The sequence below is a fragment of the Salminus brasiliensis genome, chromosome 1 (assembly GCF_030463535.1).
Source record: "Salminus brasiliensis chromosome 1, fSalBra1.hap2, whole genome shotgun sequence".
NCBI classification, from domain to species: domain Eukaryota; kingdom Metazoa; phylum Chordata; class Actinopteri; order Characiformes; family Bryconidae; genus Salminus; species Salminus brasiliensis.
This window is the reverse complement of record NC_132878.1, coordinates 90361473-90376491: the sequence shown is the minus strand read 5'-3', so window position 1 is coordinate 90376491 and position 15019 is coordinate 90361473. Positions and strand designations below refer to the sequence as shown.

At 41.3% G+C, this 15019-nt stretch overlaps 1 protein-coding gene across 3 annotated transcripts in view; it reads left to right on the top strand.

Annotated features, from left to right (window-relative positions):
- The first annotated feature begins 2318 nt into the window (after positions 1-2318).
- rgl2 (ral guanine nucleotide dissociation stimulator-like 2) overlaps positions 2319-15019 on the top strand; it is a 46307-nt gene continuing 33606 nt past the window's right edge. For all 3 annotated transcript variants that reach the window (XM_072692356.1, XM_072692355.1, XM_072692359.1), the window contains exons 1-2: positions 2319-2496; positions 8050-8234. In XM_072692356.1, coding sequence (XP_072548457.1) covers positions 8070-8234 — 165 coding nt within the window. In that variant the 5' untranslated portion in view covers positions 2319-2496; positions 8050-8069. The remainder of the gene's footprint in view (positions 2497-8049; positions 8235-15019) is intronic.

The window sequence follows — 15019 nt, the reverse complement described above, 5'->3', positions numbered from 1 at the left end:
TATGTGGTAAATTCTAATTTTCTTCTAGTTTCTGTCTGTACTGTTCATTGGGATGGATATAGGTCCATATACATACTTCCACATCAAAACTGTGAGTGTGTTTTGAAGAGTAGGCTACCTAGCAGGACACAATTCCCTGCTAAGTAGCCTACTAGGAATTTGAAGCTAGTGAGGCACGATATTCCTGAAAAGTCATTGCCCCAGACACCATGCTGTTAGCTGAGCAGGTTGGGCATCATATCCACCCAGAGAGATCATGTCCAGTTACGCTTTCTTGGACCTCAGGCCCTGGGTGGTTGTGGCATTAACATGGATTGTCAAATTTATGAACTCGTAATATTGAAATATTTAAAATAATGACTGGCCTGACCCGCATAAAATCATACTGACTGAAGCGCCTTGTCAACAGGCACTTGTGTTTGCAGCTGTAGAATTATGGTTCACTATTTCAACTGAACAGGCTCATTTATTCAGCAGTATTTTAGGGCTTGGGCCAATAATGGCCTAATGAATAACTATGAAAAAGAGTCAAGGACACTGAAAGTAATACATTCTTTAATAGCTCATGACTGTTAGCTGTTAGACCCTTTAAAACCTGTACATGCACATTCAGTAAACCAGTGGTTCCCAATCCTGCCCCTGGAGCACCCCCTGACCTGCACACTGTAGAGATATCCCTGCTCCCAACACGCCCTATGTATCTAATTAACTAATTAACAAGACATTCCTGAGTTGAAGGTGGTGTTGTAGAGCAGGAAACCACCACCAACATGTTGGGAATCACTGCAGTTACCCATCAAGAAAGACTTCTGCCTCACATTAAGGCCATCCATATAAGCTGGTGTGAGGATGTATCATTTATGTCAACTTACTGACATAACCTAAGGAAGGCTACAGTGGAAAGTCATGGATATTTGGATCAGCAGGAGTTTCACATAATCCTGTTCCACTGCTGTACCATGAAGAGCTGTACCAGTGCACAGTGGCCTGCGGATATCTGCCGTTAATGCAGTGTTGGTATGAACCTTGCTGTGGATCTGTAAGGCACCGTACTCAGGTCTTGAGGGCCTCTATGGGTATGTTTTCACCATACATTGGTTTCTTTGTTCAGGCCTTAGGGTGCTTTCCTCATATTTGTTGCAGGTTTACAGTGAACCCAAGCATTAATCCAGGATAATCGCCTTAAGAAGAACTGCATTCCAACTTACTCATAAGCATGAACAACTTTAAATACTTCAGTTTCACTGACAGACTGGGACATGAAACAAAGTACAACCATTTAAAAGGATTTACTACCATCTTATTAGCTTTATTGATGCTGGTTTTACTTGTGTTATTTCCCCCCAGCCCTATTCCTGCAGGCCCCGCTCCCTGTGCTCCGGTTGGATAATAGTTTAAATCATTTAACTAAAATTAAAACGAAAACTGATACTATTAATGTAAAAACGTTTTCTTAAACTTAAATGAAATTGTTAGCAAATCCAGTGTGAATATAATATATAATATAATTCAAAACATTGCATTCTTAAAATAATGTGGTTGGTGTGGCGCAACAGATAACACCACTACCTGCCAGTGAGCTGCCACACCATGTGGGAGACTGGGGTTCAATTCCCAGTCTGGGTGACTTTGCTGTGCTACATCAATAAGAGTCCTTGGGCAAGACTCCTAACACTACACTGACCCACCTCTGTAATACGAGTAACCATGTAAATCGCTCTGGATAAGAGCCTCAGCTAAATGCCATAAATGTAAATGTAATGATTTAATTAATATTTTAACAAAATAAGCAAATTTAGTGTCATATTAAGTTACACGCTATTTATTTAAAAGCCAGGTAGCTTATTTCACTTACTTTTATTACAGTGAAGTGAAAGGAGGGAGCCCAGTGTCATTGCTGATAAAAATGAATCAAATATAATTATTAAAATTAAATAAAAAAAATATATAAATGATTTAATATTGTTTGTTTTTATATGAATGTACATTATTTAGCACTAATGCGCAATGTTATTATGTAATAATGATTAAAAAAGAACCAGGAAGAGATACTAAGTCTAAACAAATAAACTGTTATTTTTAATAAAAATCTATATTTTAATAAAGCATCATTTATAAAACTAGCAAACACTGACGTTTGTACACTTCCCGAATAAGTGTACAAAATAAAAACCAATAAATAAAAAATAATTAAAACAAATACAGCTAAACTCCGTCCTGTCAGCCAATCGCAGCGCAGGGGAGGCGGGGCTTGTCGCAAAACGGGTGCAATGCGAAACCCACCGCGTCTCGCGCTGCTGCACCAGCGGCTGGGAGGATCGGGGCCGAGCGGGCGGAGGGAGTGTGCGGATCGCACCGACTGGGTCTGATCGCCCCTGCGATCACACGATAAGGCTCTTCAGAGCACCAGGAGGGGGGAGATATGGAGCTGGAAGGAGCCTGATCAGTGAGAAGTGTCTACAGGAGCGGATGGACGCAGGGCTCGCAGGCTAGCAGGTATTTGGGTCGTGTGTTTGGGCTGTTCGCGTGTCTATGGTGGTCACAGTGGGCTAAGTTCAGCAGGGATGGGTTTGGGAAGGAGAGGGGCTCGTACTTGGACTTTTTTTTAAGCGTTATAAGGCAGGTCGTGCCCTGTCTGCCCTTTTCCGTCCCTGTGATCCCGCCTCACATCGATCTGCCTTATAAAACAATACAGTTCTCTGTTTATGTTTAACCGCCAGCCTCGGCTATCAGCTGTGTGTGTGAGGGTGTGTGTGTGTGTGTGTAAGTGTAAGAGAGAGGGTGAGGGAAGGACCCCCTGCGAGCTCAAACGAGCAGAAAGCAAGGCAGCTTTGCATTCATGCGGGGTGTGACCCAACTTAGTGCTGGGAGCTGGCAGCCAACTCACCATGAATGTCTTCAGTCATTTGCAAACATGAGCCACATGAATGAGAGGGATTGAGAAAGTGGCAGTGTGGGCTGAACTTAATGAATAGCCTGGGAGGATAAAGGCCTGAAGAAAACATCTACACTGTCCATTTGTGTCCAGCTGGGCTGTCAGAGCTGTGTAAAACACTTAAACACTTTTTTGAGGGGGGGGGGGGGGGGGGGGGGGTTATAGTAACTCCTATAAATTATTCAGTAAGTACTTTGAATTATTCAGTTTACACTATAAATTATTCAGCATCCACTATGAATTATTTGGTGTCCACTGTGTATAATGCAGTGTTCACTATGTATTATTCTGTAACTACAATGAATTATATTTAGTAACTATTATGTATGATTAAGTAACTACAATGAATTAGTCAACATCCACTATGAATTATTCAGTAACTAAAATGCGTCTTTCAGTATCCACTATGAATTATTCAGTAACTACTATGCATCTTTCAGTATCCACTATGAATTATTCAATAACTACTATGCCTCTTTCAGTATCCGCTATGAATTATTCAATAACTACTATGCCTCTTTCAGTATCCACTATGAATTATTCAATAACTACTATGCCTCTTTCAGTATCCGCTATGAATTATTCAATAACTACTATGCCTCTTTCAGTATCCACTATGAATTATTCAATAACTACTATGCGTCTTTCAGTATCCGCTATGAATTATTCAATAACTACTATGCAACTTTCAGTATCCACTATGAATTATTCAATAACTACTGTGCGTCTTTCAGTATCCGCTATGAATTATTCAATAACTACTGTGCGTCTTTCAGTATCCGCTATGAATTATTCAATAACTCCTATGCGACTTTCAGTATCCACTATGAATTATTCAATAACTACTATGCGACTTTCAGTATCCACTATGAATTATTCAATAACTACTATGCATCTTTCAGTATCCGCTATGAATTATTCAATAACTACTATGCGACTTTCAGTATCCACTATGAATTATTCAATGACTACTATGCCTCTTTTAGTATCCACTATGAATTATTCAATGACTACTATGCCTCTTTCAGTATCCACTATGAATTATTCAATAACTACTATGCGACTTTCAGTATCCACTATGAATTATTCAATGACTACTATGCCTCTTTCAGTATCCACTATGAATTATTCAATAACTACTATGCGACTTTCAGTATCCACTATGAATTATTCAATAACTACTATGCCTCTTTCAGTATCCACTATGAATTATTCAATAACTACTATGCGTCTTTCAGTATCCACTATGAATTATTCAATAACTGCTATGCCTCTTTCAGTATCCACTATGAATTATTCAATAACTGCTATGCCTCTTTCAGTATCCACTATGAATTATTCAATAACTACTATGCAACTTTCAGTATCCACTATGAATTATGCAATAACTACTATGCGTCTTTCAGTATCCACTATGAATTATGCAATAACTACTATGCATCTTTCAGTATCCACTATGAATTATTCAATGACTACTGTGCGTCTTTCAGTATCCACTATGAATTATTCAATGACTACTATGCCTCTTTCAGTATCCACTATGAATTATTCAATGACTACTATGCCTCTTTCAGTATCCACTATGAATTATTCAATAACTACTATGCGTCTTTCAGTATCCGCTATGAATTATTCAATGACTACTATGCCTCTTTCAGTATCCACTATGAATTATTCAATAACTACTATGCGTCTTTCAGTATCCGCTATGAATTATTCAATAACTACTATGCAACTTTCAGTATCCACTATGAATTATTCAATAACTACTGTGCGTCTTTCAGTATCCGCTATGAATTATTCAATAACTACTGTGCGTCTTTCAGTATCCGCTATGAATTATTCAATAACTACTATGCGACTTTCAGTATCCACTATGAATTATTCAATAACTACTATGCCTCTTTCAGTATCCACTATGAATTATTCAATAACTACTATGCGTCTTTCAGTATCCGCTATGAATTATTCAATGACTACTATGCCTCTTTCAGTATCCACTATGAATTATTCAATAACTACTATGCGTCTTTCAGTATCCGCTATGAATTATTCAATAACTACTATGCAACTTTCAGTATCCACTATGAATTATTCAATAACTACTGTGTGTCTTTCAGTATCCGCTATGAATTATTCAATAACTACTGTGCGTCTTTCAGTATCCGCTATGAATTATTCAATAACTACTATGCGACTTTCAGTATCCACTATGAATTATTCAATAACTACTATGCATCTTTCAGTATCCGCTATGAATTATTCAATAACTACTATGCGACTTTCAGTATCCACTATGAATTATTCAATAACTACTATGCCTCTTTCAGTATCCGCTATGAATTATTCAATAACTACTATGCCTCTTTCAGTATCCACTATGAATTATTCAATAACTACTATGCCTCTTTCAGTATCCACTATGAATTATTCAATAACTACTATGCAACTTTCAGTATCCACTATGAATTATGCAATAACTACTGTGCGTCTTTCAGTATCCACTATGAATTATTCAATAACTACTATGCCTCTTTCAGTATCCGCTATGAATTATTCAATAACTACTATGCCTCTTTCAGTATCCACTATGAATTATTCAATAACTACTATGCCTCTTTCAGTATCCACTATGAATTATTCAATAACTACTATGCCTCTTTCAGTAGCCACTGTGAATTATTTTGTAACTATATTGAATTATAATGAATTATTCAGTAACTCTTAACGTCCACACTGGTATTAAGTGTATGAATAAGGACATCTTTAAGATGTAAACAGACTCATTCAGAGTGGGTAGATGTGAAATAGACAGAAAGTTAGAAAGTTGGGATTGTTTACAGTGGTGATAAATGGAATCAGAAGAGTTTAATCTTTAAACAGATTACATCACAGAACCTTATTAAAGAGATCAATATGCTGCCTGAGATCGAGGCAGTTTTGAGCTAAAACATATTTAAAATCAGGCATCGTTTTTTTGATTCACCACTTTCTTTTTTTACTATCTTCAACATATAAAACTCAGAGACACAGGCCGGTTCACTGGTCACTTGGATAGTAAATAAAAAGGCAATATTCATATTCGCTGCTTGAATCCTATCACCACCACTGCAAAGAAACCAGAGTGGGCAACCAGACCCCTCTGAATGACTTGTTAACATCTTAGTTGTTGAACTTTGCAGAAATATTGAAAAATCAATGCTATTTGCCTATAAAAGCAAATTCTGGACTGTGCGTGGTGTCAGGAGAACAGTGTGTAAAGAAGGTTTTTCAGTGAACCATTACTTTGATTCAACACCATGTCCATTGCTCACTGGGGATTTTTGCTCTGTGGTCACAGTGCAGGGAAATACTGGTCATACTAGATTGTCCACTATTTCTATCATTAGAACTGTCCCAAATCTGCTAGTTCCTGAGTACTCAGTTCCATATTTCCTCAATCAAGGGGTAACAAGGTTCTTCGAGAGTTCTTTAGTAAATGGAAGGGTTCTACTGTATATAGAACCATGACAACTCAACGAACCACCTGAAAGCTGGTAAAATGGTTCCTCATATACATGGAAAAACCTTAGATGGTTCGTTATAGACCTTTTAAAATAAGAGTTTAAACATTTTCAGTTCTATATAGAACCCTTAGTACCCCCCTCAGTTCCAGCTTAGCCATTAAAATATATGTATTAATTTTTATTGTGTTTAATATCATTGTTTTATTTTACAAGCAGCATCTTTACTGTTTGTTGTTGTTGTTTTTTTTACTGTCGGTCAGTCACCAGTGTGTAAAATAGAGAAGAATAGTCTAACGAGGTTCAGTTCCTATGCTGATAGATGCCGGTTGTAGTAAGAACTTCCACTGCAGTTTGTTCTATACTAAGAGACTCATAAGAGACTCAGTACATAAGGTGTTTTTGAGCTTCTATTTTTGTACACACTTCAGTTTTCATTACGTTTTTTTATTTAAACCAGACTTGCTTGAGTTTGGGTTTAGGCTGTTTAATAAATGGAATGGTTCTACTGTATAACGAACCATTACAGCTATAAGAACCATCAAGCTTAAATTCTTGGCCTAGTCAATTAGTTCTTCATATATGAGGAAAAAAGATGCCTTTAAAAAATTAGTTCTGTGGCACAAAGAGGCTCAGCAGACTAAGACGCTGACACTATGGCCCAGAGATTGTAAGTTTGAATCCCGGGTCATGCTGCTTCGCCATCAGGAGCCGGATCCAGAGAGAGCACAACTGGCCATGCTCTCTCTGGGTGGTGTTTGGCTGGTACAGGCGGTTACCTCCGACCTTGTCTTCGCCCTCCTAGAGCATAGTGTCTGGAGCATTGCAAGCAAGTGATATGGGGAGTCCTAGTGCATAGGTCGGTTAATTGGCTTAGCTTAATTAGAGAGAATTGGGTAGAAAATTGGGTAGAAATTAAGAAAAAAAATTCCACAATTGGTCTGGGTTAAAGAACCTTTTAACAATATATATATATACATAACCTGTTTTGTCCGAGTGTACATTATTAAGGATGCGAATATACTCTTTACCCAGTTTCAATTTAGCTATTAGTGCCTTTATTGTGTTTAATGTTGTTGTTTTATGCTAATAACAGCATCTGTACTGCTTTCTAATTGGTCAGTCCCCATTCTAGAGCAGGAGAGGGTAAAAATGCTACTCAGTAAATAAGTATTTTTGAGCTTCAGCTTTGTCGCTTGTTTTATGTCACTTGTGTCAGTATTTCAACCAAACTAACAGCAAGTTTACTTGAGTTTGAGTGTAGTCTGGGCTTAGGCTGCTCTACCAACCCCTGGAACCATCTAAGTTCTTATTCTTCATCCTCAATAAACACAACCACAAGCGAGGCCTCTCTCTGTCCCCTCTGCCTTCCTGAAAGAGATTTCTATCAGCCCAGCAATCAAAATACCAGAGCAGGAAATGGGAAAAGGGAAGGAGTGGTCGGAATTCAAATTTGCAGTCACAGCTTGCCATCGGGCAATGTAAATGAAGTAAACAAATGAGCTGACAGGCTTGATGACCCTGATCCATCGCACCACTGCTTTGCCTTGGCTATAGCTGGTGCTCTGTTTGCACTCTGTTCACCAGTATGCTCTTGTTTTTGTGCCTCAGCCACCACCACCACCACCACCATGCTCCCCCGAAGTATGAGGACGGCCGGGGTAGACCTGCCGGGAGTGGGTTCCAAAGATGTGCCTCTGATTGGCTTCCGCCCTCTGCAGCCAGAGGCCGACAGTTTTCAGCCAACGGACCAAATGGGAAAGGAAGCTGGCACCAGAGAACATGCCACCTCACAGGTCAGTCTGGCAATTTTGGAGTTCAGCAAACAGAAGGGTGCAATGTCAGAGTACCGGTAGTTAAAAAAAATGGAGTAAATATTAGGAAGCAAATCTAACTGAGAATGAAAAATACACTATATGGACAAAAGTATTGGGACACCTGTTTCTTCTGAAATGAAGGGTTTAAAAAAAAAAAAAAAAAAACAGTTCATTCTGCTTTGGTTGGAGAAACTGCCTCTGCTGTCCAGGGACAAAGGCTTTCTGCTAGATTTTGGAGGAGCACTGCTGTGAGGATTTGATTGTACTCAGCGACAAGTTCCACTGCTCTGCAGCTTAATGCTGGAGGGGTTATATACTTTATACCCCATCATAGGCATGGTACCAGTAGGTTCATGTTTATCTGCTATCTTCATTAGAAGGCGTGTCCACAAACATTTGGCCATATAGTGTATTTTTAGATGGATTCTGATTCCTCCATGTCAAGTCTTTAATCCTATTCATTTGAGAATACTCCACAGTTAAACCTTAGCAGCAACTCCTTCTAGTGTGTAGTCGGGAAGCAGCTGCTGCTGTCGGTTCGCTTCAGAAGGCCTGAGGGCCCTCTGCGTTTGAATAAGAGTGAGGACATAAACAAGGGGACTTTTTTAGGAGACTTACCGAGACAATAAATAACATAAAGCCTCATTCATCTATTTTTAACCAGTGACTGTTCATGTGCTTTGAATTGAGCTTGCATGAGGATGTTTATTGTGGGTTAGTAGTGAGTGAACATGGCTCATGTTTGATTGGACATTATTGTAATTTGCTGATGAATTTGCTCTTCTGGGTGATGCTCCTGTCAGCCTCGGTCATTCCCTCTGGAGTTTCCTTCACGTGTTTAGATTGGGTTTATGTATTAGCTTTATGTATGTCACTGGTGTAGTCCTAATAACCAATACACACACACACACGCGATAAAATCATCCGACGTTACAACAGTAACAAACCTACTTCCTTGTGGATAACATTTACTAATGTGCTTTCAGTAACATTAAGCTGGCTTAAGGTGTCACATGCACTTGTAAAATTACCGTATTTACCCTAATAGCGCATACCAGGAATTCTCAGTACGACTTTCTATGCACAGAAACATAGACAACAACCCCGTACTACATCCGTTCAGTATGAATACACAGTGAATGCACCCCTACTGGTAAAACATCACATCTCAGTTGACATAGATGTAGTTGTTAATGCATTATTGATATAATCAACAGTTACCGTACTGTTCATTCACAGTCATTTTACATTTGACCTCAAACTGCATGTCTGTATACTGGGCAAGGGCTCAAAAAACATTATGTACAATGAAAGTATGTCCAGTTTGCAGTGTTGGCATCCACAGAAATAGATGAAAATCTAACTTCTTCATTGATCATCATATGAAGCTGCCAAATCAATTTGTGCTCCATGTTTTGAAGCTTGTTTTCTTCCCGACCTGTGAGGCGAGCTGGAACGTGGAAAAAATAAGCAAGTTAGAAATACCATAAAGAACCATAAAGAACCATCTTTGTAGTAGAGATTAGTAATAGTGAACGTGAAGAACCTTTGCATCAGGTAAAGGTTCTTTAAGGGTTCCTCACACTCACACATCCCTATTACGTCCCTGGTTCTTTATGGAACCAAGAGTGGTTCTTCTAAGGCATCGCTTAAAGAACCCTTTAATACACCTTTATTTTTAAGAGCATATACTAAGGGTATAAACATAAACGTATCATTAATTCATATGGTGTATATGCCTGGCAATACCACTGATTTACATGTGAATAAATTAGGACACCCCCACATTTATTGTTACTTCCAATGCCAGCAATTATGGTCAGGTGCAGGACATCAGCGGCAGATGATTAAAAAATGGTTAGAGAGGACTCTGGAGGAGCCTGTCTTATCTAAACCTCAGACATTTTGTTTTTCGTTTACTGTTGATTGTTGAAGTGAGTGGTAAGGATCACCATGGCCAAATCCAAAGAGCTCTCTGAGGCCTTCAGAAAGAAAGGCTGTAGATGCAGATGAGTCTGGGAAGGGGGTTAAAAAGATCTCTGAACACTGTCCACAAAATATTTTGGCCAGGTCAGGCTGTCCTAGCTAGTCCAGCCCAGGAGCAGACCTCAAGCCTCCAACAATCCTAAAATGCTATCACAGGACACACTGGTAGCTCGATTAAAGGGCTGTCCTAATTTTCACATGACTGCATGTAGCCTATTTGTGCTGTTTCAAACCTCAGGAGCTCTAAAAAGGGGCGTATCTTAAAACAGCAGTGTCAAATGCGGAGCATTCACTTCCTCAGATCTCTGTAATGTCTTGAGCAAGGCTGTGTGCTCTGCTCTAATTTAACACGTTGATTCGACGGCCTAAAAAAAGAAGTCACACTGACTCAAGCGGATACATCGCCATGGTCATTTCCCTCCTGTGGGGCGGGGTCACATGGCCCCGTGGTGCCTCGTGGGCCTGGTGTAAATAATGCAGAGGGGTCTGGCATGGAAGACACTGTCTCTTTTGTAAGGCGAGTGCTCAGATGACACAGCCAGGGCCAGCAGGCTGAAACTGGATGCTACCTTCCACTTGACTTTAATGAAAATGGCTAGATGAATGCACAGGCCGTTAGAAAGTGTGGGGATCTGCATGTGTGAGACCATGTGCAAGGACTTTTGGAGGGCTGCGCTGGACGTCTGTTTACCTAAAAGCAAGACCCAGTTTGGGTATAGAGTGGATGGTTTGTCCTTAGATTGCGTGACATCCATGTCTGTAACTCGGGTAAGCCTGAATGATGTCAGAGGGAAATGACTTGCAGTAACTTTCTGTAAGCGATGAGTGCTGGGGCTGTTTTTGCGGAGAGCCCACGGTCATATTCACAAATCTTTTAAATTTCCCTATCTTAACAAATCATGATATTTGGGCATTGTTATAATGCTCAAGTTCATCAGTAAAATTGCAGAAAACACCAAAAACACAGAAAAACACCCCTAGAAATACATTATTTTATATTTTGTATATTTTGTATTTTTTGTAGAAAAAATCCTGGGTGTTCAGTAAAGCGTTCAGCAAAGTGTCAAGATGGAAATCTGATAAAACACTCACAATTTCCACAAAATCACCCCATGTCTGTGACATCACAAGATGTCACAGATCTTTAGGGTTTATCGAGGTTCTGATATCTGGAACTCGATATACGTAGGGTCCTTCATATAGGAACAGCCTTCTATGACGTAGCAGCCGAGGAATCCAGCCTACCTCATCTGCAGCCTAGGCTTCGGGACACGGCTGCTGTCATTCATGCGAGGAGCGCATTGAGGAGTCTGCTTATTACCCAGTAACACACCAGTGAAACCAGTACTGACAGCAATGGTAATCTGACCAGCTCAGTCTTTCTCAGTTTCTCACAGCTTACCAGTATTAAGATCATCTTAAACGGTAGAGAGAGTGCTTCTGTGATGCTCACTCTACCATTAAGCAATGTTGAATGTATGTTGAGATGGAAACCCAGTCCTGTAGCTGAATAGTACCAGTTTAAACCAGTTTAAACTAAATTTCTAAATGTTACTGAACTGTGCCAATGCATTTATACTGAAGATTAGAAGTGAACACAGGGGGGTGCTGGGATGATAAAGTTTGGGAACCCCTGCTTTAAGCTGTAAGCTGTTAGAAACATGCCATGATAGGCTTAGGTTAAGCTGACCATTTTTTGAGGCTTTTTCCCCTACTTTACCAAAGCTGGGATCCGAATCATGGTGTGTATTGAATTGTGATTTGTATACCATTACACCACAGTTGGTTTGGTTGACTAATATTTCATAATACTTATGAAATATTAAAATTACTTAAAAAATATTCTTTTAAAAAGAGCAATCAATAATAGAGAGAGAAATCACAGTACTGGGAGAAATACGTAATGTGCACCCCCAGTTTAGCTACATACATTTGTATAAGGATTCATGGAAGTTAATGTGCTATATGTCTATATATCTATAAATATACAAGCACGCTGGGAAAACCTTATTTGAGAGTATTTAGGTTCATGGGATTTACGCTCAGAGCCATGAGACCACAGCAAAGACAACAGGCATGGGTCTTTAACTTGTGGAGGTCTAGAAAGACCACTAGTTTATTAGCTATATTTTTCAAAATCCTGCTCCTGTTTTAAATGAACCTTAAATGAAATAATACTGACATGACTCAGAGTACGTCTCTAATTGAGAGTGTTTATCTCATATCTCAGATTATTCTTATCTTTTGTATGCTAATGAACCCGATCACCATATATAGGACCTTAGATCTTCCTCTGACTGAATATGGGTCAGTGGGAGAGAAGAAAAGACGGAAAAGCTCCAGTGTGAGAAGAGAGGAGACGCACTTAGAAGGAGAGGAAAAGGAAGAGGAGGGATTCATGGAGAGAGGGAAGCAGAGCAGGAACAAGGGGAGATCTGGAAATAGCTCCCCAATGATGGATTTGTGATGAGAGAACCCACTGTAGGTGACCGTGCTGTGAGGCAGGAGAGTTGCCTTCAGTTCAGATTGACCGCCTTGGAACAGCCCAACCATCACAAACTCCATCCCACCTCATCCACCTCATCCCCACAATATCTATCACCATCCCACCTCATCCCCACAGTACCAGTACCATCACATCCCACCTCATCCCCACAGTACCATCACCATCCCACCTCATCCCCACAGTACCAGTACCATCACTTCCCACCTCATCCCCACAGTACAATCACCATCCCACCTCATCCCCATAGTACCATCACATCCCACCTCATCCCCACAGTACCAGTACCATCATTGTCCTACCTCATCCCCACAGTACCATCCCACCTCATCCCCACAGTACCAGTACCATCATTGTCCTACCTCATCCCCACAGTACCATCCCACCTCATCCCCACAGTAACCATCACCATCCCACCTCATCCTCACAGTACCCATCACCTTCCCACCTTATCCCCACAGTACCCATCACCTTCCCACCTTATCCCCACAGTAACCATCACTATCCCACCTCATCCTCACAGTACCCATGACCATCCCACCTCATCCCCACAGTAACCATCACCATCCCACCTCATCCTCACAGTACCCATCACCTTCCCACCTCATCCCCACAGTACAATCACAATCCCACCTCATCCCCATAGTACCATCACATCCCACCTCATCCCCACAGTACCAGTACCATCATTGTCCTACCTCATCCCCACAGTACCTTCCCACCTCATCCCCACAGTAACCATCACCATCCCACCTCATCCTTACAGTACCCATCACCTTCCCACCTTATCCCCACAGTACCCATCACCTTCCCACCTTATCCCCACAGTAACCATCACTATCCCACCTCATCCTCACAGTACCCATGACCATCCCACCTCATCCCCACAGTAACCATCACCATCCCACCTCATCCTCACAGTACCCATCACCTTCCCACCTTATCCCCACAGTACCCATCACCTTCCCACCTTATCCCCACAATAACCATCACCATCCCACCTCATCCTCACAGTACCCATCACCATACCACCTCATCCCCACAGTACCATCCCACCTCATCCCCACAGTAACCATCACCATCCCACCTCATCCTCACAGTACCCATCACCATCCCACCTCATCCCCACAGTACCATCACCATCCCACCTCATCCTCACAGTACCCATCACCATTCCACCTCATCCCCACAGTACCAGTACCATCACATCCCATCCCCACAGTACCCATCACATCCCACTTCATCCCCACAGTACCCATCACATCCCACTTCATCCCCACAGTACCCATCACCATCCCACCTCATCCCCACAGTAACCATCACATCCCACCTCATCCCCACAGGACCCATCACCATCCCACCTCATCCCCACAGGACCCATCACCATCCCACCTCATCCCCACAGTTCCATCACCATCCCACCTCATCCCCACAGTACCATCACCATCCCACCTTATCCCCACAGTACCATCACCATCCCACCACTGGCATGGTGGTGCCATAGGTCAAGTGTGCTGCACAGCTCCTGGGGCCTATGGTTGTGGGTTCATACCTTCCTCTGGTCTCTGACTGTGAAATTTGGTGTGTTCTCCCCGAAAACACACATAGTTGAATTGGCAGTGTGAGCAGTTGTGTCTGTGTGGGACCCTTTGATGGACTGGTGCTCTGTATAGACAAAGTTATAAGGCTGCTACTACTGTTTTCAGCTGTCTAGACCTATATTAGCCCTGTAGCTCCATGCAAATGCAAAAACATCAGATACTGCTACCACCACCACCACCACCAGGTCTTGTTGGACTGACTACTGACTGACTGATTTTGAGCAAAAACAGGAAAATGATTGAAATCTGACCAACTGTTTATTCAAAGAGTTGTGAAGGAGAGAGAGAAAGTGAGAGAGAGAGAGAGAGAGAGAGAGCAAGGGGGGGGGGGGGATAGACACTATGACACAACAGCATGTCCTGTTTCCTGTGTTTGTCCACACTTATTATGTGCTTCCTGCAGCCACAGGAAGGAGATGGAAACACAGAGACAAGGCTGTTTCTGAGCTGTGGGAGTTGAACTTCAAGGCGAAGTTCCCCAGTCAAAGCAAAACACGTCCAGGAACGCCAGTGTCCTCCTAACCTACGTTGGCCTACGTTCTGCTATTTCTTCTGACACGCTTGCACAAGACATTAGCATTTTCTCAAAGCCTTAGCATGAGTTGGCACATTCATTCCTCAATATGACATTGCGGTAGCATTGAGCCAAACCAAACATGGGCCCGACATGGGTG